At 60.9% G+C, this 21,375-nt stretch overlaps 1 protein-coding gene across 8 annotated transcripts in view; it reads right to left on the reverse strand.

Moving 5' to 3' along the window:
• The window catches only part of SYT7 (synaptotagmin 7), a 59,277-nt gene that overhangs the window by 16,189 nt on the left and 21,713 nt on the right, over positions 1–21,375 (reverse strand). For 2 of the 8 annotated variants that reach the window (XM_059070566.2, XM_067037391.1), the window contains exons 2-7: positions 18,153–18,256; positions 13,885–13,964; positions 10,173–10,304; positions 9,015–9,239; positions 5,150–5,518; positions 1,054–1,170 (exon numbers count right to left, since the gene is read on the reverse strand). In XM_059070566.2, the coding sequence (XP_058926549.1) occupies positions 1,054–1,170; positions 5,150–5,518; positions 9,015–9,239; positions 10,173–10,304; positions 13,885–13,964; positions 18,153–18,256 (1,027 nt within the window). Of the gene's footprint in view, positions 1–1,053; positions 1,171–5,149; positions 5,519–9,014; positions 9,240–9,545; positions 9,670–10,172; positions 10,305–13,884; positions 13,965–18,152; positions 18,257–21,375 lie in introns of those variants that run through there. The other 6 variants (XM_067037386.1, XM_067037387.1, XM_067037390.1 and 3 more) reach the window with 6 other exon arrangements.

The raw sequence follows: 21,375 nt of genomic DNA on the forward strand, positions 1-21,375 counted from the left end.
AACGAGGCTCTGGGAGCAGAGCTACAAGGAGGCAGCCCAGGCTGCCAGGTCACACTCTCCTGTAGGCCTTTACACCTGACCGAGGTGATGAGCCCTCCTCCCACGATTAGAGGTGTGTGGCTGGCCCAGCCCGAGGCCAGATGGGAAAAAGCGGCCAGACCAGGTGCAGGATATCGCACCTCAGTGATGCTGCCTGAACCCTGGGACCTCTGATCTTTCCCCGTCCCCTTCCCCGTGAGAGCGCTTCTAACGGGGGCATCAGAAGATGCCTCCCTGCATTCTTGATGGCCAGGGCCACGGATGGTTGAATGCCCAGGCCTCGGCTCAGCCTGTGCTGTAGCCACACAGGCTACTCCTGAGGGCCAGCGGCGGGGCTCCCGGTGACAGAGGGCCTGACCAGCACCTGCAGGCTGCTCTCACCCCCCCACCCCCATCCCATTTCCTCCTCCTGGTACCTCGGGCTCAGGGGCTGCCTTTCTGGTCACCAGGCCTCTCCCAGGCCCCAGACCCTCCCCACCAGGGGCTCCTCTTCCATCAGCCGAGAGCAGCCGTATCACACCTCTGCAGCGGGGTGTGTGTGTGTGACCATCACCCCAGCGGGACTTCAGGCAAGAGGGAGGTTGAGGTGGCGGGGATGAGGGAGAACAGGCTGGCGCCCCTTCCCTAACATCCCCGCTGCCCACCAACCACCGGAGAAACTGGGATTTCTGGGCCGGGGTGGGGCAGAGATGAAAGATGAGGTGCAGCAGAGGGGAGCCAAGCGGAAAGATGGGGCAGACAGGCTGGCTTGCTCCGGGCGAGGGCAGGCATGCCCGGGGAGCAGGCTTGATCCAGAATGGTCCCAGGACAGCCACACGGGCCTCAGACCTGAGGGACACCCCCCGGGTGGCACGTGTGAGGGCACCGGCTGGGGAGGGGGCTGTCCTCCTGCTCCAGCATCCGCTGAAGGTGCCGCCGCCTCGTCCAGCGACCAGCGGTCGAGGCTGGTGGCCTCTCCACGCCTCCTTCTGTGCCGCCGCCGCCGCCGCCGCAGGCCCTCGCCTGTGCTCGTACCTCTTGTCCCCCTGAGCGTTCTGCTGGGTTCCTGGGTTTTGCAGGTCAGGGATATTGGCAAAGTCATCCTGTTCCGAAAGCCCTAAGACCAAGGATAGCACCACCATCCGGCCTTCCCTGCCAGGGGTGGGCAGCCCACCAGCCAGGGTGAAAGGAGGAGGCCCCAGGGGCGGGGGCGGGGAGGGGAAGGAGAGAGAGACAGAGACAGAGACAAAGAGAGAGAAGAAAACAGCGTAAGAAACTGGCCCTGCAGAAGAGAAACCAAACTTCAGCACTGTCAACAGTTGTAGAGCAGAGCAGGAGGCGGCAGGGGACAGAGGGGAGGTGTCCACGGCCTGAGACCCAGCTAGCCATGGGGAAGGGGCTGGGCAGAGGCCTGCGAGGTGGCGTGCGGCCAGGGATGTCCCAAGGAAACACACGGGGAAGGCTGCGGGGAGTGGAGCCCAGGCCCTGGGACATGGTCCCTTTCCAAGCTTGGTTCACCTCCGGCTGAACAAAGGCCAGAGGCTACTTGCTCAGACCACCTGGGCCCCTGGGAGAAGAGGGAGGGCTGTGCTGCCATCTTGCTTGGGGACCGCACGGGTGGGTTTGGGTTCCCAGGCGGGAGGTTCTCAGAAGGTCTGGAAATCCAATAGGCACTGCACCCAGTTAAGCCCCTCATAAAGACATCTCTGGGTCCTTTGGTCAGCCAGGTGTGCTTGATGCCAGGAGGGGGTCTCCGGAGCTCCCTCCCCCAGGTCCCTGGACACACGGCCCATTGGAGGAGAATGTGAGTCTCTTCCGGCGTATGGCGTGCTGGCCGTCGCAGGCCTTCTCCTGCGTCCCCCTTCCTGGAGAGCCGGGGGGTAACCACCGAGGCTTTGGGGGCCAGTTCAGGGGCCTCTCCTTAGAGAAGCAGTCCAGGAGTCATCAAAAGGCAAAGGCGGAGAGAGAGAAAGTGCAGGAAGCTGGCAAGGTCTGGAGACGTCCCGGCAGGACTCGAGGTAGCCCGTGTCTGCAGTCAGGACAGGCTGGAGGAGGCTGCAGGGATCCTGTTCTGAGGGAGGCTCAGTCCAGCTGGACAAGGAGTCGCCATGTGGGCAGCAGTGTGCGGCCAGAGGTCAAGGGGAGACATCTTTAGTGTGAGGCTCTCCCGGAGAACCGCTGGGCAACTGCAGGGCTGCCTGCACTTTCTGGGCGTGAAAAGTGACCCTCTGCCTCTCAAAACCATCTGAGTTCGTGGGTGTTTTCTGGGTGCTTTGCTGAGCTCCTCCAGTGTTGAGCTCTCACCTGAACAAGGGGAGAGGGATTCTTGGATGGGGCAGACGTGAAAGCATGTCTCAGGAAGGGCCAAGGGAAAGCGGGTAAGCCTGATGGAAGGTTCTGGAAGGTGGGAGATCCTGGGTTAGGAAGTCTACGACTTCAACCACCACCCAAGAGGGCAAGGTTCAGGGAGGAACCGCTAGCTATGGCTGTTTTCCAGAGAAGTTGTCAAAAAGGGAACTCTACCAGTGAGGAATGACAACCTAGGGGTGGGGGGCGGGGGTCCGGGGGTCTTGGAAAATGGGAGACGGCCGTGGGGTCCGAGGAGGGCCTGGCGCTAGGCGGACGCTGCGTTCTTTGTCTTTGCATCTTTGTCCTAGGCATGGTTGCTCCAGGCTGATGCCTGCAGCGGCATCTAACTTTTGGGAAACAACTCCCCGCTTCCCTCAGGACGAATCTTCATTTTCTTTGTTCCCTGCCCACCGGTACTGTTTCAGAGTTGGTAAAATTCCACTTGGCTCCCTGGGAGCTGGTTGTGCTGGGGGATGGCAAACCCGAGGAAAACAACATGTTTTTCCCTGGTCAATGCGGTTTTTCGGATACTCCTTTTGCTCCTCTTAAAAACAAAACGGCTCCTCTGCATAAGTTCCCGATTTGTCGTTCTCTGTGGCATCACGGGGCGCAGGGGCGAGACTGAAGGGCAAGAGGTGGAGATTTGGGGGAGAAGTTAGCGGTGCCAGGAGGAGTCACATCCACGAAGCAGGAGGAATGCCTTCTCCCTGCAAGGGGTGGGGGTGGGATCTCGGGGGCACCTCGTTAGCCTTCTCACCCCGACTCTCTACCTGGGCCACCAGCATCTGGCACAAGAGAAGGGCGTCAGAAGCACGCCAGCTAAGCTGTAAGGCAGGGGTCAGGGGCCGGCAAACTACAGCTGGTGGCCTGTTTTTGTACAGCCCACAAGCTAAGAATGGTTTGTACATTTTTAAAGGACTGTTTTAAAAAAAAAATGTGATTGAGACCACATGTGTCCCTCAGAGCCTAAATTGTTTATAATCTGGTCCTTTAAAGAAAAAGTTGGCTGACCCCTGCTGTGAGGCAGCACAAGTGCAAGAAGTAGGGGCATGAGAGCTCTGGAGGTGGCCAGCAGGTGAGGGGCACGAAAGCGGCGGTGGGTGGAAGAAGCGCGGACCAAGATGCTGGCGCACGAGTGATGCTCATCAAGTCTTCGCCAGCTAGAGAGGCGGGGAAGAGTGGGTACCCTGGAGCTTTCCTGCAGCTGGTTCTTCTCTTCCCAGAGCCCAGGCGTAGCCCTTGCCCCCATGTGATGGCTGCTAGAATGCAAGGCAGGGGGATGGCTGTGCAGAGAGCAGCCTGCAGTCAGGAGGAGCAGAGGGTTGCAGGCTTCTGGCTGGTTCTCAGCTCTGTTCAAGCCACAGCAGAACCAATTCACCACCACGCTGGTGCCACGGCATCCGTCCCAGAACAAACCACCACCTGGAGGCCAGGAGGCTCTGCTGGGCATCTTGTCTCATGCAGGCATCCAGCTGGATTCCCAAGGGTGCTTGGGTGGGGGAAAAGCCCCAACAGATGCACTGCCCGGTTTTGCCAAGTGGAATCACGGGCAGCCTGTCCAGCCTGGCCAGGGCCATAGGCCACTTGCATGGGTATGGGAAGCTGGCGTGGCGGGGTGTCTTCCATTGGGGTGCTCCTTCCAGGGGCAGCACCCCCGACCACCCTTTCGGGCTGGGGTCTCCGCCAGAGAGGCAGGATGCTCTGAGGGCTTGTTCGTCTTCAGAATCCCCACATCTTGCCAATGAGCTGGGCCTTGACCTTGGCCTTCCCCTTCCTCCTCCCTTTCTCCTCTCCCAGGCTTAGTGTGCTGGTCTCCTGCTCCGTGAAAAGTGCTCCCAGGAAACACCTGGGTGATGAGAATAATCCCCAGAGCCTGGAAGGAAGGTCACGTTAGGCCAGAGGAAGGAGGTGATGTCAGGGACTGAAGCCCAGGCCTGTCCTGGGCTCTGAGAGTGAGTGTAGATGCCCAGAGGGACACTAGGGAGAGGGCACCCTGGGCGGGGCTCTACCGGTGAGGGCGGGGCAAGGGGGACACACACAGCAGAGGCGAATGGCTAAGGCCAGACACCGATGGTGTCCTGTTACTTCTCTGACCTGTACACGTGAAAGAGGGCTCTGATTCAGAAACATTTTCTAAAGCTTCAGGGGAACATCCGAGGTTTGTCCTCGGGGAATGGGTCATGGCGGGAGCCAGGGAGGGGGCTGGAGGGCAGGTGGCTACAGAAGGTCGGAGAGGCAGAGGACGGGGCCCACAGCAGGGACAGGGGAAGTGGGAGGGAGGGAGGCAGGCAGGAAGGTGAGCGTTGGGTTCCAGGGAAGATGGAAACTGGAGGGGAGGAGGCGAGGCCTGACCCATGGAGTGAAGGAGGCCAGGTTTGGGAGGAGAGGAGGAGAGAGGTCGCAGGAGAGCAGCAGGGAGGGGAGGGAGGCCGGGAGAGCCTGGGACCGGCTGGGGAGGGGAGAGACAGATGCGGGGACCTCAGCAGCATCCCCTAGTGTCTCCACTGACTTTCAGGGAGGAAATTCTCCAAGCCCCGGGGGCACCGAGCGGGGCTGGAGTCCTCAGAGGGGTGGCTCAGATACAAGTCCTTCCACGGGGGGGCTTTAGGCACGAGCCGCAAGCCACGGGAGGCTGAGGAGGGGGCAGCAGAGTCTGCTGGGCACCCTGCCTCGGAGATGGAGGGCCAAGAGTCATTCTGGGCCAGCCACTCCCAAGGAGACAGGGAGGAAAGAGGCTGGGTCGGGGAAGGGGGGAGCCAGGCCACTCAAGGGGGGGACTTACAGGAAGGATTTCATGTCCAAGCCTCGGTTTCGAATCTGCCCCACCACGTGGTCCCAGCTGCCCGGGTTGGAGCGGCTGCGGCCGCCGGCCGGCCGGTACTTGGAGCCGGCCGAGGAGCCCTGCCGAGCCTGGCCCCGGCCGTAGGCCCGAGAGTTGGGGCCCGGCACCGAGGCCGTGTGGGCCTGCAGCTGGCCCAGGCTCTGGCTGGTGGTGGGCTGGCTGGTCTGCTGGCCCCGCTGGTGCTGGCTCAGCGGCTGCTGCAGGCTCTGCTGCCGCATCAGAGTGCAGGGTCGCTGGCATTTCGGCTCTCCCGTGGAGCTGGGGATAGACTCAAGGGTAGTGGTCGTGGACAGGGTGGAGTCCTCGAAACTTGGGGCGGGTGGAGGAGAGGAGAGAAAGGAGAAGCAGGTGAAGGGATCACAGTGGAGGAGAAAGAAGCCCAGGGCCAGGACGAGGAGGCCCCAGTACGGGGCGCGCTTTGCTGGACCTCGTCGGGCCTCCATCAGAGCTGTCGCCACTGCCGTCGTCGCTGCCACCCCCTCAGCCAGGCGGGCGCGGAGCCCCGCGCGCGCCCACCCTGAGGCCCCCAGGCTGCCCAGCCCAACAGCCCCCCCCCCGCCCTGGCCCTGGCTCAGCTAGTGCCCGATACCTCCTGTCTGATAGTCTGGGTGGACCGTGGGAGCTGCGGAGGCTGCGTGGTGAAGGCAGGTCCCAGGGCCCTGCGGCTGCCTGTCATGTTGGACTGGGAGGGGGTGGAGGGAGCTGGGCCACCCCCTCCCGCCGTCTCGCTGGGGGACCCCGGGAAAGTCTGCCTCTGCGTTCTAAGTACTACTGGCCTTTGGAGACGCGAGGAAATCCAGGCCAGCGCAGAGCTGGCCTAGTAACGCGTGGTGAGTCAGCGGAAGCCAACAATTCTCATGCTTTTTCCTCAGACGCTGGGGCGCGTCCTCGGGCTCCCAGACCTCTGCCCCGTGGGGGCACTGACTCAGGGTTCAGGCTCTGGTGCAGATCTTTGCCCTCCTTCTGGGGTTCCTTGTTTCTGAGGCTTAGGGTCAAATTCCCGGGATCTTGGGAATGACTCCCAGTCAGAGGAGGGGACGCAGGAAACCACTTGGCTGGCCAGTTTATCCCGGTTCTGACAAAGAACAGGGTAATTATCCTGTCCTCTGTGCACCTGTAAGATGGCACCTGCCTCACGGGCCACCAGCATCTCTGAAACACGCTGGGAACAGGGCAAGGACAGACAGGAGACAGGACATGGCTCATCAGAGGTGGTCTGGGGTCAGACAGACCCAGGGTTCAAAGCCCATCTCTGCTGCTTCTTAACTGTGGCACTTTGGAAAAGGGAGCCCACCTCTCAGTTTCCTCTTCTGTAAAACGGGGTAAAAATTCCTGAGTTGCCTCCATCACAGGGTTGCCATGGGGACCAATGAGGTCAGGCCCAGGGAAGCATGCTCCCTTGCCAGTGGAAGCAGCGAAGGTCTCAGGAGGTGGAGACAGAAGGAGTCAGAGACCCCCGGCCTCCCCAGGCCACCTGTCTGCTTTGTCTCCTGGCCAGAGATTTCAGCGCATGCAGGGCCACAGCCTCAGAGGGCCCAAACTCCACTTCTTCTGCTCCTTCCCTCCATCTTCCATCCCAGTTGTCTAGGGCAGGGGTTGGCAAGCTATGGCCTGGGGGCCAAATCTGGCCCGCCGCTTGTTTTTGTAAATAAAGTTTTACTGGAATACAGCCATTGTCATTAACGTACATCCTGTCTGTGGCTGCTCTGGGGCTACAAGGCTGGGGTTGAGTAGTCATAAAAGAGACTATGTGACTTGCAAAGCCTCTTCCCTATCAGGCCTTTTATAGAGATAGGTTGCCACCTCCTGGTCTAGAGCCACAGGGTAGCCGTGCCCGAGGGAGGCCCCAGGGCCCTTGGAGCCGCTTTCACCACTGCAACCAGACCTCAGCCTGGTTCACCCCCTGAGCCTATCCTGGGAATCAAAAGGACAACAGTTAGGCTGCCCCTGTGCACTGAGAGAGAGAAAGAGAAAGAGTGAGAGCAAAAGAGGGAAAGAAAGTCAGAGAATAGTAAAGAGAAAGAGAAAGAAAGAAAGAAAGAAAGAAAGAAAGAAAGAAAGAAAGAAAGAAAGAAAGAAAGAAAGAAAGAAAGAAAGAAAGAAAGAAAGAAAGAGAAAGGGAAAGAAAGAAAGAAGGAAAGAAAAGAAAAGAAGGAAAGAAGGAAGGAAGAAAGAAAGAGAGAAAAGCAAAACAGGGCTTTAGCTGGGGTCTTGGAAGCAGCAGCAGCCTTGCCTGGCTCAGGCCTGGAATCAGGGCGGCCACCAGGGGCAGGCGCAGGCCTGGCTGGCCAGGGAGGCGCACAGCTCCCGGGGGGCAGGCCGAGGAAGGGGGTGGACGGCACTTGGGCGGCCGCCTCCTCCTCCGTGCTTGACCTCATTTTGGTTTTCTGTCACATCCCAAATTAGTCCAACTTACAACCTCTCAGTCACAGGAAAGTAAAATCGGTTCCTCCAGGCCCGGAGCCAGTGGATGGCGCAGAGGCCTCAGCCAGCCTGGAGTCTGTGGCCAAAGCAACCCGGCGCGGGTGGGGCACCGGGCCTGGCTCTCTGAGGGGGTGTGGGGCTTCCCTCTGGGGTTCTCCGGAGGCTCAGTGTCGGGGAGAAATCCGCTCGTGCTGCCTCAGGCCAACAAGCAAATGAGGTCTCAGCACGCTGGCCCTCGGTGGTCCCAATGGCGGGAACCACAGGCTTTCTAAAGAGAACCAGCCCAGCCGCTAAGAAGGGGTCAGGGCCGTTGGCCTTCTATGTGAGAGGCTGCTCCATTAGCTGGGAACGAGGCAGTTCTAAAAGCTGAAAATGGAACCTATATCCCAATGGGCGAGAACGATCACAGTTCAAAGGATTTAGAGCCCGGAAGGCTCAGCTATGGGGAAATGGAAGGTTCTAAGAGCCAAGATGAGAATATAAGGCTGCCCCATGGTGGAAGGGGAGAACACACTGTCTGCTGAGAACAGGCACCAACCCTATGTCTGCTCGCTCCCAGGCAGGGACTGACTGTTCGGCCAGCCCAGACAGTTATTAAAAAAGAAACAGCTCTTCTGTCTGATGTCCAGACCACCTTTGTCAGAAAAGAGAAGTTAGCTAGGGCTCAACAACCCAACCTCCAAGAACACACAGTCCCAACAGCTGAGAGGGGGACCGCTCACTGGCCAAGACTGGGACAGCCAATGGGGACGGCCGAGATGAGGATGAGCCAATGGGGACGGCCGAGATGCGGATGAGCCAATGGGGACGGCCGAGATGCGGATGAGCCAATGGGGACGTCCCGGCTGCTCAGGGTTGGCCTGTGGAACAGATGGAGTCACGGTGCAAGCAAGACTGGGACAAGCCAATGGAGTCGCCTGAGAGTCAAAATGAAATGGCTTAACCCCCGGGTCTAGAGCCACCTGCTGGCTGCAAGAGGGAGAGCCCGGGGGCAGATGGGTGACAGAAAACAGGCCTAGAGGCCAGCTCCCCAGGGATGGATGGTCCAGTGGCTGACAACTGCAGCCCGATGCCCATGGAGGCTGAGATGGAGCGGCCAACCAAAGAGGATGGAATGACCCAAGGACTGAAATGAAGCTGCCCTGGGGGCAGGAAATGGAATGACCTGGTCACTGGCAAAGAAAGAAAACCGATGGGGCAGCAGCCGTAGGCTGAGATGCATAGCGCATGGCTGAGGCAGTCGTGCCCGATGGCAAAGGATGATGGGGGTCTCGTGAAGGGATGGGATGAGCCAGGGGCCGGGGCCGGCACCTCTGGGGGCAGCAGCGGGCATGCCAGGGGTCCTGCTGTCCACGCTGGCGGCCGCGGGGCCATCACTCACTTGGACAAGTTGAGCTTCCCGGCGGCCAGGTGGCTCTGCACCATCCGCCAGCGGCCTCTCCCCGCCTTGCCACCGCTGCCCGGCTCGCTGGGGGCAGCGCCGCCGCTTCTCAAGGCGTCCTCTCCTGGTGGCGGCGCCGGCGCCGGCTTCTCCCCCAGCTGGCCTTCCCGCTCCACTGCCAGCCCCGCAGCGGCGGCGACTTTGGCGCCAGCCAGGAGGGTGCCACTGGAGGCACCACGAGGCAGCCGGTCCAGAGGGGCACCGGGGGTGGCGGTGGGGGGACAGAGGGCAGGCCACACGTGGGGGGGGGATGGGGTGGTAAGAGGGGGAAAAACAACGACAGATAAAAGGAAGAAAGAGACAGTGAGAGAGGAGGAGAGAGAGACAGACGGACAAGAGACGACAGAGAGAGAGAGACAGAGAGAGAGAGAGAGAGAGAGAGAGAGACATCAGCACTGCAGATGGGTCACCAGCGGAGCCTGCAGAGAGGAGAGAGGGGACCGGACGGGCTGGGGTCGGAGAACAACGCACCACGACAGTGGAGGGGGGCCCCCCCCCACCGCCTGGGGCTGGGGCGGCGGGGGTGGGGGGAGGACAGCCACCTCCAAGTCTATCCCACAGGACAACGAAGGGTTAACGACGGAGGAAGAGCGGGCTGTCCAGGCCAGGAGGCCCCAAGGCAGGGAGAGAGAGAAAGCCGTGTTAGTCAGAGTTCATCACCACCACCACCATCACCGCCACCACCGCCACGACCACCGACCACCGCCAGAGCAGCCAGGGCAGCAGCACACAGCAGGGAGGAGGAAGCGAGCCACACCGAGAGGGAGGGACCAAAAACGGGCAACCCCATCCTGACTGCTGCACAGAGGGGCCAGGGGCCACGGGGACCAGCTCGGGGCGGGGGAGGGGGGGCCGGGTGTGGCCGCGGAGGGGGTGCTCCTGGTGGCTAGCCCTGGGGGAGGGGACAGGGGCGGGGCAGGCAGGCGAGGGGGTCAGGAGGGGTTGCTCGTCTCCATGGTCAGCCTGCCCATGGGGTGCGCGGGTGGGGAGGGGGAGGAGCAGGAGAAGTGAGGGGCCGGGTGGGACGGGGAGGAAGGAGGGCGTGCGCGGATACTCGGATACTCGGTACATATGATCAAACCAGGTAAAGTCACTCACTTGAGGGACAGTCGTGGGTCGCCATAAGGGGCGTAGGGTGAAATGTTTAGAATAAACTCCTTGGGAGGGTAGGAGCTCCATTTCTGCTGCACTGTGCTCTCATTGTTATTCCAAAAGTCTCTGTCTAGATCACTGGAGGGGCAGAGAGAGAGGGGAGAAAACAGGGAGATACAAGAAGAAACAAGAACTGCAAGTCCTGTGCGGCGGGCAGAGGGGCCGGGCCCGGGGCACGGAGGGTGGGGCGGGCCGGGGTCGGCTCCTGTGAGGGGAAGAGAGGCGGGTGGCACACACACACGGGCGCACGCGCACACACACACCCGCACGCGCTCCAGGGCGGGAGAAGCCGTGTGCAAGGAGGCGAGCTGCAGGCGCGCAGACTGGAGCCTCGCACCGGGAAGCTGGTGGGAGAGAGAAAGATGGTGAGAGAGGAGGGGAGGGGGGGCCGGGGACGCGGCCTGGGCTGGGATGGAGATGGCATGGGGAGTGGGAGGAGGACAGGGTGCTGGCTTCTGGCTGGCTGGAGATTGCTGAAAGGTAGATCAGACCCTGCTGCCCACGTGCTGGGCCTCAGCCTCCCTGCCTGTTGAACCCGAAGGCTGGCTGTAACCACTGAGCCATCTGCTCTCCCGTGCCGGGGTTGAGGCCCCGATTCTGGAAGACCGGAAGTTCTCCCTCCTTCCAGCTACTTAACGGAGCCACTCTTGGGACAGGCCCAGCTCCCTGCCAGTCTCTCCTCCTCCCACTGGCCTGAGGTCCCCCTGGCCTCCTCTGTTCTCTCCCCGCCTCGGGAAAGCCCGGGATGCAGCCTTCACAGGAGATTGGCCAGACCTCAGCTGAACTGAAGGCATTCCCTGCTCATTGCAGAAGTGGTGGCTGGGTCACCCCAGCAAAGGGAAGTGTCTCCAGGCCTCTGACCTGGTGGTTGTCGGCAGGTCACGGGGGGACCCTTCACGTGGAGGCCTGGGCCTGTGCAGAGGAAGCCTGCCCTTCTCTGGGGGGACTGATAGGGGCAGACTCAGCCTCCAGCCCTTGGCATGTACCTGGCCTGCCCCTGTCCTTTTCCAAACTGGAGCTGCTGGGTCTGGAACAGAACGCGTACCCCAGTCTCCCCACCCCCTCCTGTTCTGTGACATGTCCCCCCGAAGAAGCAGATATGCTAGAAGCACAGAGAAGGCAGGGACCTCCACTGGAAGAGGGCAACAGACGCCTCAGCAGAAGGCATGGCCTGGAAACCCCAGGAGGACCAGGGGCTTCACCCGCTCGTCAGGCTCCTGGGACCCCCGACGAGCAGAAGTGGGCGCACAGGGAGAGGAGGGCGACTCCCAGGCCAAAGGAACATTCCGGGAAGGCGCCACGCCTGAACCCTCAGGAATGCGTCTACAGGAAGGAGAGTCAGGGGTGGGCCTGGCGTGCGCTGAGGCCGGGCCGCTGCTCAAGGCCGAGGTGAGAGCCCTGCTGGGGGGGAGGGCGCTGTCGGGAGGCACACCCCCTGAGGATGGAGGAAACGTGTTCTTGGGGGATCTGCTTCTCCCCCACACCAGCCCCAGAGTTTGACCTCAACCTTGGTTCTCAGCCTTAGACTCGGGAACAAAGGAGAGAACGAGTGAGAGAAGCTGAGCTGTCCCCACAGGCCAGGAGGAGACAGTGGCCCTGGGCTGAGCGGGGGGCAGGGCCCCCTTGGGCCTCCCTGGGGTGGTCAGTCTCTGCCAGTCCAGAGAGCACCTTGGAAACATCTCACAGGAGACTCTGTGCACAGGGTCCAAGGCCAAAGCCCTCTCAGAGCCTTTAATGTGCCGATGAATATCAGTGTTTCCCAAACTTAGTTGGTCATGGAACCCTTGATTCATGGGATCACTATTAATCTTTTATGGGGCACAAGTGCTCCGAGGAACACAATCTGAGAAACAGTATTAAAGAACGCAGCTTCCCAGAATCCTTGACAACACGATCCTTTTGGAGGAGGTCCTAAGCCCAGGGGGAGATTGTGCAGCAGGTAAACCCTGCTTCCTGCCACTCGACTGGCTTTGGGCCCAGGGAAGAGGCAAAGGCCTAGGAACCTGGGGGCATGTAGACAAGAAAGGTTGCTTCCTTCCCTTGGGGCAGAGGGTCTGAGAGCTCAGCAGGGTGGGAGGAGGCAGGGACTGCAGAGCCACAGAGAGGCAGGGGGACGGCCCACTGTTGCCCTCACTTGGTCTCAGCCTGCAGAGCCTGCCCCCCGCCCCACTGCACCCTCTCCGCTTCTCTTGTGGGCCCTTTGTAGGTCTATCTAGTACACACACAGCCTTATCCGGGAAGCTGGTGGTCAGCTGGCAGAGACGGGCTCTCTGGCCCAGACCGTGGCTGCAGACTCGGTTAGAGGCCTGGCCTGGAGGTGGCAGGCACCGGGCTGGCCCCGTGCTCCCGCCATGTGGTCCCTCCCCTCTTCAGAAAGCCTGGGGCCTGGGCTCTGCGACAGCCCCTGAGACCTGCCAGCTCTCGGCTTTGAAGACTGGAGAGCGTGCAACCAGACCCAGCTTCAAAAGGCTCCCCGCAGCCTCCTCCCAAGCCCAACCTCCGCCTGGCCCACCCCTTCACTTACCCGCCCCCCAACAGACACACACCCACAGCTTCCGCGAAGGCCCCAAACAGGGTCAGAGCAAGAGATGCCAAAAGAGGAGGGGGGCCGAGGAGGGGCAGGGAGGGAGCCCTCAGGAGAAGGGGAGAGGAAGGAGCCAAGTAGGAAGAGAGGAAGAGGGACCAGGAGAAGGGCAGGAGGAAAGGCGTGGGCAGGCGCGGCTGGGGCCTTGAGTTGAAGGAGGCAGGGTGGGGCGGGGAGGGCTGGGGGAGGCCCCGCTTCCAGGCGGAGCCCTTGGCCGGCAGGCTAAGATGGAGGGGGCGTCCAGCAGCCTCCCCGTGAAGGCCTAGGCCAAGAAGCAGAGAGGAAAGGGCCAGGCCACTGGCCAAAGGGTACAGAGCCCTCTAGGGAGAGCCCCACCCCTACTGCCCTGTTCCCAGAGCCCCCAACCAGCTGAGAACCTTCTCCCAGCGTCTCCCAGTGACCCTCAGCAGGGGTCTGCAGGCGGTCTGCAGTGCAAGGCAGACCTGCCGACTTGAAGACGGATCCCAGAGCCAAATGGGGAAACCGGGGCGAGCCAGAGGCAGCAAGTGGGGACCGGGCGTGACAGGGGAGGGGAGAGTCTCTCCCCATCGCTCTGCTTTCCCTGAGCAGACCAACACTGGCTCCTGCTGGGGACCTCAGGGTTCTTGTCAGTCCTTCTTCCAGGTTACCCTCAGAACCTTGGTGGGGTCCGAGGAAAGAGTCTGAGCCGCCACCACCCCACCCCCAGAGAGGGGCTCCGCGCCCCAGGGCTAGGGGAGGAGCTTGGAGGTGCAGGGGAGTTAGGCAGGGCTTGGGGACAGTGTGTGTGTGACGTGAGGGCTGGAAGGGGAAGCAGCACCCGGGGTTGAGGGAAGAGGCAGACAGTGCTGGGAGCGAGAGCAGCCGGAACGTGGGGCTGGGGGCCCCAGAACGCCGGGAGCGTCTGGGAGGCACAGGCAGAAGAGGCGGGGCCCTGAGGTGCTGGGAGTGGGTGTACGGGACAGGGCTGGGGAGAGAGCAGGGCACCAGGTTGTGAGGGGGAGACTGAATGTGCGTGTGGCCAGATCTGGGCCGGTGGTCCTCCCACCTGGGCTGCCTGCGTGCCCCACCCCAGCCTCGAAGCCCGGCACCTACTTGATGGCCTTCTTCTCACTGCGCCCACGCCCTGAGTCTGGCGTGCCCACCGTCTCCAAGGAGTTCTTGTAGCGTTTGCCCTGGGGAGACAGCACGAGGGTCACTCCTGGGAGACAGGGCTGGACTCTCCCTGCCTCCCCAGCACGGGGCCCTGGGGGGAGGGGAGTACACTGGAGCCCAGCCTCGGCAACAAGGTCTGGGGCCAATGTGTGAGGGTGTCACCACCTTGGGGCGCCAGCCCTATCAATCCCTGATCCCTGGCGGGCAACTCCTGGGCCCCGTCGGGCTCTAGGGCTTGGCCCGCCCCCTTGACCTGCACCCCATCCCTGACCCCTAGGGATGAGGTCCCTCCCATCTGCCTGTCTCCTGGGGCTCTGGCTCGGCTCCCAGAAGCATATCTCCCTGTGCCGCGGACAGACGGCTCTCAGGCGCCTGGCCACGTCCCACCGGCCACGTCACTGCCCCCAGATGGTGGGGTGGCATCCTGCAGGGCAAAGTTGGCAGTGGCCAGTGACGTGAGTGGCAGGGGCGGGGAGAGGGCCCATGCCCAGTCCTGCCGGGGCCATGTCCGTCACCGTCTGGGGGCTCCCTGGGGTCCCTCCTGCCCTGGGCCCGTGAGGCAGGGCAGGGCCTGAGCGAGCACCCTCCTTCACAGGAAGGCAGCCTTGAGAAGCGAGGCCGCCCAGGGACGCTGGGGCTGGGGGCAGCCTGGCTCTTCCTCAACCAGCACGAGTGGAGGGAGGGGCAGGGCAGGATGACGGGGTGGGCGTGCCAGGTCCCCCGGCTAGAGGAAGGGCTGCAGAGGTGACAGGGCCTGCTGCCAGGAAGGTGAGCACCTTTCACCTCTTTGGTTTGGGTTTCTAAATTTAGCTCACGCAGAGCCCGGCACCATCAACATTCCTGGCTGCTACCAAATGTCCTCGTGCACACCCAGGGGCCACGGGCCTGGGCGGGGGAGGGGGGCTGTGCAGGGGCCGGAGCTGTCTCCCACTGGGCACTGGCCTGCCCCTGCCCAGCCGAGTGGGCTCGGGGACACACACACACGCACACGCACACACACACGCAGGCACACATTTCTCCAACATCCCGTCATGTGAGCCAAGACCACAGCCACAACAGTCAATTATTGCATCCTCCCTAAAGCAAAATAAAAGCCGCACAGCCGCGTTCCCCGACGCTCCTGCCAGCTGCAGCCCCTTCCGGGGACTGGAGCCGCCTGTTTAGGGAGAACAACAGAGGAGCTCCCAGGAAGGGGGTGGAGGTGGGGGGAGGGCCCTCATGCCACCTCCAGTACCCCTATGTCTCAGAGGTGCCAGGGTTCTGGCCCAGCAGTGCCCCACATTCTCCATGTCACCCTGCTCACGTCCCTTGCCCTCTCCAGCCTCCCTTTCCCCTCCGGTCTGAAATGGCGTGATGTCACTGGACCAGCCCTGGGTCCCTCACCCTTCAAGCTTCTCATCACAGATATTATTATTATTATTATTATTACTCTGCTTACCTACTTCAGCTCCCACCCCTGGGATGGCAGGGACTGTATGGGCTCTGGTACTTGGTGTGGAACCTGGTACCCGGCAGTTCCCCAAATCCATCAACTGGAAGCCCCACCCACCCAGGGGTCCAAGCCTCAGGCCATTGCCTCTGAGCCAGAACTTTAAGAGTTAAAAAACAGAGCTGCTGGATCCCCTGGGTCCACAAAAGCTGCCCTCTGTCAGCTCAACTCCGGTCCCTCCCATCATTACCCAGAAGTTCAAATACCAAACAATTCCTAGTTCCAACTGGGAAGGTCAGGAGCCTGGAGCCTCTCCCTGGTGGCCAAGGGCCCTTCTTGGGCAGGACCCTCAGGCAGGAGCCCCGCCTCCCCACCCCCCACCCCCGTTCTCTAGCAGTTGCAGCAGCACCCTGCTGAGAGACACCCCCCCCCCGCGTCCCACCCCTCACCCCTTCTTCTCTCTCTTCCTAGTCTTCAGGGAACTTGCTCTGGTCAGCACCCTCTTCGAAGGCTGGTCCGTTGCCCCTTCCCCGAGGTCCGGCACCTGGTTCACCCAGGGCATTCTGGGAGCTTCTGCCTGTCCCTCTTCCTTCCACAGCTCAGAGAGGCTTCCCCTCCAGCTGCAAGGACCCCTTTGCAGAGGAGCTGGGGCACATGGGGGACAGAAACCAGGGCAGGACTTGCCTTGGGGGTCAGGGGAAGTTAATGGGGCAATGATAGGAACCCCAGGTGGGGTCCAGGAGACATAAAACAGCTCCAAAGGAGCCCAATCCCCCGAGCCTGCTTATCAGGGAGGGGCTTGGCCAGGCTGATCCGGAAAAAGCCAGTTGGAGATTAAGGAAGTTATTAATGTTTGGAAACGGGATCTGGGCTGTCAGGTATCACGTCACTGCTGTTGAGGGGACAGGCAGGAAAGGAGAGCCCAGCAACTGTGCAGGGGGAGCATTTTAAAACCCCTTCCATGGAGCATGGAGACAGCCTGGACAAAAAGCTCCCTGGCTTCTGAGACCAGGGCTTGGAAGGGGGTGGCAGGATTGGGGGGTCCTAGGCAAAGTAACGTTCTCTCAGCAGCTCAGAGGAGCAAGTCAAGAGAGACGTACTGTGCTCTGGACCCCTGAGGAAGTTCTGGCTGGAGGCTGGGAGGAGGGGCTGGGCCAGGGAAGGTTCTGCAGCTCTCAGCTTCCCAAGGCACTTACTGCACTGACAGCCCCCCACCTGCTACAAAAGCTGTCATCTCTGAACTCCTGTCTCCAGGTTAGTGGGGGTAGGGCTCTCAACAAACACAGAGAAACACACGCACACACACACACACACACACACACACACACACACACACACACTGCAGCACTTACGTGGGGATCTGATGAGATGATCCACATCCCACCATACAGAGCCAAACAGACAGACAGACACACACACACACTGTACCAATGCCCTCAAAGTCGACACACTTAGCACAAAAGACCCCCACTCAAGGTCACCAGCAGGGCCTGTTCATACAACCACCCCCACCCCCCCGCCTTCAAATACAGACAGACAGACAGACAGCCGAACGGGCCCCGTAACGAGACGCACAGGGCTGCAGTACAGGCTCAGCCACTCCCAAGCCTCTGAGGACATTCGCACAGAAATTCTGAGACAGACATAGAGGCAGGAAATCCAGGAACAGTGCCGGGCAGCCAGTCTGGCACCTGCCTGCGAGGAGTGGGCCCGGGTCACACACACACTCGCACACACTCACTTGTGGGGCCCGGCTGGCCTTCTCCCTGGCTCCTCTCCAGGGAAAGGAGCTGCCTGAAGCTGAACATCCCGGGATCACACTCCCATTTCCCGGGTTTGCCTTTCCTGAAGGAAGCACGGTGGGTTATGGGCCTCTTGGGCCCTCCCCAAGAGCATCTGCCCCTTCTCTTCTTTAGGACTAAGGCACTGAGCCCCCGCCTACACAGCACGCGTGGCCACAGCCCTTCCCCCCACCGCGCCCCCCGCCCCTCTGTGGCCGGGCAGGGAGAGAATGGGGCTCCCAGATGCGGCACCCTGCCCTCACTCCCACCATTCTCAATCTGGGGCATGGAAGGTGCCTGCCAGGGACCGTTCTTCACCTAAGCCCGGAAAGGCCCCACACCTCGGACACCTCTGGGCCCCCCTTTGGTGGTCCCCCCTGCAGTCCCCAAAGTCCCCATCGCACTTCTAAGCTGGGGCAGCAGGACGGGGGATGAGTAAGTAGGGTTCTCGAGGCTCAGCCCCACTCCGGGAGCTGCCAGGGCGCAGGGAGGGCGGCTCAGCCCGGCTCCTCCTCCCGGCGCCCTCCGGTGATGAATGTCTCTCCTGATGGTCTCGTTACTTACTGATGGCCTAATCCCGCTCGTTAATTTCCCAGCCCTCGTTAAAAATGAAAAGAAGCCGTTTGTGCTTGTACAAACCCCCAGAACCAGGATGAATGTGCGGGCACGGCGGGGGAGGGGGGGGGGGCGGCGGCGCGGGGGGCGGGTCAGGCGGAGCCTCCTCATTGGACGGGAGGCCCAGCTCAGCCACGCCCAGCCCTGGGGGCTGGGGGCCGCGGGCGGAGGGGACGGGGCGCTCGGCGCTGTGTGGGAGGGGGCCTTGATTCTCAGTCTGCGCGTGCGTGCGTGCGTGCGTGTGGTGTTAGTTTCCACGGAAGTGTGCCTATGTGGGCAGGTGGGTCATCTGCGCGCGCCCTTGAGAGCGTTCACGAGCCTGTAATTGAGGGGGGCTGGGGCGCAGGGCCAGGCCCCGTGCCCGGGGCCCTTGGGAGCCTCACCAGTTTGCGCTGACACCAGTGGCAGAGGCCGCAGAGGACGACAGTGACGCTAACGCTGACGGTGATGATGGCCGAGACCAGCAGGACATCGCGGGTGGGCGCCGCTGGAGAGGACACACACAGGTCAGACCCTCACTGGCCAGGGCCAGCTACCCTCCCTCAGCCCAGAGCCCCCCAGAACAACCACCCTACCCACACCGGGAGCTCTGCACCCCAAGTTCTACTCCCAGCTCTGCCTTGCTGGCTGACCTGGGTAAGTCTCTTCCTCTCTCTGCATCTCACTTTCCTCATCTGTAAAATGGGAGTCTCCGGGCAGGTCTCTCCCAGTCCCTCACTGCACAAGCCCTGCATGGGGTCCGCACCATCCCCCAAACTTCACACCCTCGAAGGGAGAGGCCAAGTGTGCCCTTGGCCTAGCCAGGCCTCACCCACCGGGCTTTCAAATGCCTCTAAAAGAGCCACCGCTTCTGCGTGGCATGCTTCCATCCCCCCCACCCCAGACACATACCCGGAGCCCCCAACTCCAGCTGATTTTGTCCAAAGCGTTAGTTCCCATAGATGTCCTCTGAGGACATCTGCCCCACAGGCACTGACAGACCCTCTTAAGTGTTGCCCAAGACTCAACAGCTACATGTATAGTCAAAGAGGGAATCTCTGGAACCCTCTGACCCGTCCTCTTCCCCTTTAGCTCAGCTTTTCTTGGGCTGCAAGTCCACCCACCTGGCCTCTGCACACCCTGTCCTCCCATGCCCTAGGCCCTGAGCTCGCCTCTACTCCTCCCACCCCATCGGCTCAGCCCCACCTTTGTTGGCTGGCAATGTCCTAAATGTTCCCAGGGGCTGCCCCCCAGCTTCCATTCTAACGGCTCAGGGGTCCTGTGCTTTCGGAGTGGAAGCCTTGATGGACTTGCCCTGGCAGCAAAACCCTGGGTTTCTGTGCACATCCGACCACTTGCTAGCTGTGTGCCTTTAGTCACCGAACAGCTCAGTTTTCTCCCCGCCGTAAATGCGGATTAAACCTCCTCCCTCCCTCCTCACAGGTGGCTGTAAACACGAGCCCAAAGCAAATGTAAGGAAGGCAAAACTTGACCAGAAATTGTCATGTGGGGGAGTGAGTCGACAGAGTCCGGCATAGATCACACGTGCTCTGTAAATATGTGTATGCGGGGATGCATCTTAAAGTTAAGGAGACCCTGTTTATTTACAGAGGAGCCTGCTTAGGCTTTTTGGTTTCAGCGATGGTGGTAATTATGAGTTGACAAGATCTGTCTGGTCCTGGTTCCTTGGGTTTTAGCTTCTGGGCGTCCGGTGTCTCATGCTTTGCTGCGGGGCCTCATGAAGGAGGGCCGGGCGGTCTTCCCGTTCTCAGGGCCCTCGGGCCGCCTCCCACCACCAGTGCTCTGGGCAGCCAGTCTGCTGCCTGCTCTCCCCCAGAATCCTGATTGGGCCCCACCCCTCTCTCCCTAACCTCCGGAGCCTCCGAGCTGTGGGAAAAAGCCACCCTTGCTGGGCGCCTCCCTGTCCACCTGCCAGGCCAACTAAGCTTCCTCCCAGGTCCATAGCCTCGGTCCCCGGGAAGCCACTGCACCAGTTCACTGTCAACCCCGGGGCCCACAGCACCAGGGAGCTCTGATCCGGACGGTCCACAGACACCGAGGAACTGGTCCTGCCTTTCCCTCCCTTGGGTGGAGGAGCACAGCTCTGCAAGGCTGGAGGGGCCACATTTGTCACAGTTCTCAGGCCAAATGGGAGACCTGCATCTTTAACCTCCAGGCTTCTGGGGGTGGGGGGTGCATAATACCACAGGGCACACCACCAGGGCCCCCAGACCCAGGCCTGTGGTAAAGAGGTGTGTGAACATACCTTCCAAGAATGGGGCCGGCGCTTTTTCTAGCTCTCTTCATGGAAGCTGCCCCTGCCCCACGGGGAGGGTCTGGGGGGCGGGGTGCTATGTGGACTTGGGGAGCAGACCTTCCTCTGTTGAACTCACTTTTTTTTTTTTCTTTTTCTTTGCGATACGCGGGCCTCTCACTGTTGTGGCCTCTCCCATTGCGGAGCACAGGCTCCGGACGCGCAGGCTCAGCGGCCATGGCTCACGGGTCCAGCCGCTCTGCGGCATGTGGGATCTTCCCGGACCAGGGCACGAACCCGTGTCCCATGCATCGGCAGGTGGACTCCCAACCACTGCGCCACCAGGGAAGCCCTGAACTCACTTTTAAATAAAGTAAATTCCATTCTTGGGCTGAGCTTTCTTCAACCACTGTCTATTAAGAACCTACCTTGAGGCACAGGGGACAGGTGAGAATTCAGCTAATTATTTCTTAGCACGCCAGGTGTCCTAGAACCAGGAAGTGGCAGAGCACCCAGGCTGAGGCTCAAGAAAACACCCCAAATACCTGAGAAAAGACCCAAGTGTGACTACAGCCTCTGCTTCTCAATAGCTGTGTGGCCTTGAATAAGTGTCTTAACCTCTCAGTGTCTCCACTTTCTCCTTTATAAAGTGAAGACAGGGGATTTCCCTGGCGGTCCAGTGGTTAAGAAGCCTCCACTGCAGAGGGCACGGGTTTGATCCCTGGGTGGGGAACTAAGATCCTGCATGCCGTGCGGCACGGCCAAAAATGGAAAAATAAAGAAATAGGGACTTCCCTGGTGGTTAAAATCTGCCTGCCAGTGCAGGGGACACAGGTTCGATCCCTGGTCCGGGAAGATCCCACATGCCGCGGGGCAGCTAAGCCCGTGCGCCACAACTACTGAGCCTGCGCTCTAGAGCCCAGGAGCCACAACTGCTGAAGCCCGCGCGCCTACAGCCCGTGCTCCGCAACAAGAGAAGCCCCCGCAGTGAGAAACCCGCGCAACCGCAACGAAGAGTAGCCCCCCACCCCCGACCACCCGCTCGCCGCAGCTAGAGGAAGCCCACACGCAGCAACGGAGACTCAACGCAGCCAAAAATAAATAAATAAAATATAAATAAATTTATAAAAAACAAACCATCCAACCCTAGTTTAAAAAAATAAAGTGAAGATAATAATGGCACCCACACGGTTGTAGTACTCGGTAGATACGGATTATTATTAAGGCTGTTGGGTTAGTTCCCTCTCAGGTGTACAGAGAGCTCTGGAAACACAGATGAAGAAGTGGTTGCTGGACTAGGGAGCTATTTGGGAAGGCTTCCCTGAGGAGGTGGTATTTCGTGTGGTCTGGGAGAGGCATGTGAGGTGAGGCTA

The sequence above is a fragment of the Kogia breviceps genome, chromosome 7 (genome assembly GCF_026419965.1).
Source record: "Kogia breviceps isolate mKogBre1 chromosome 7, mKogBre1 haplotype 1, whole genome shotgun sequence".
Lineage (NCBI taxonomy): Eukaryota > Metazoa > Chordata > Mammalia > Artiodactyla > Physeteridae > Kogia > Kogia breviceps.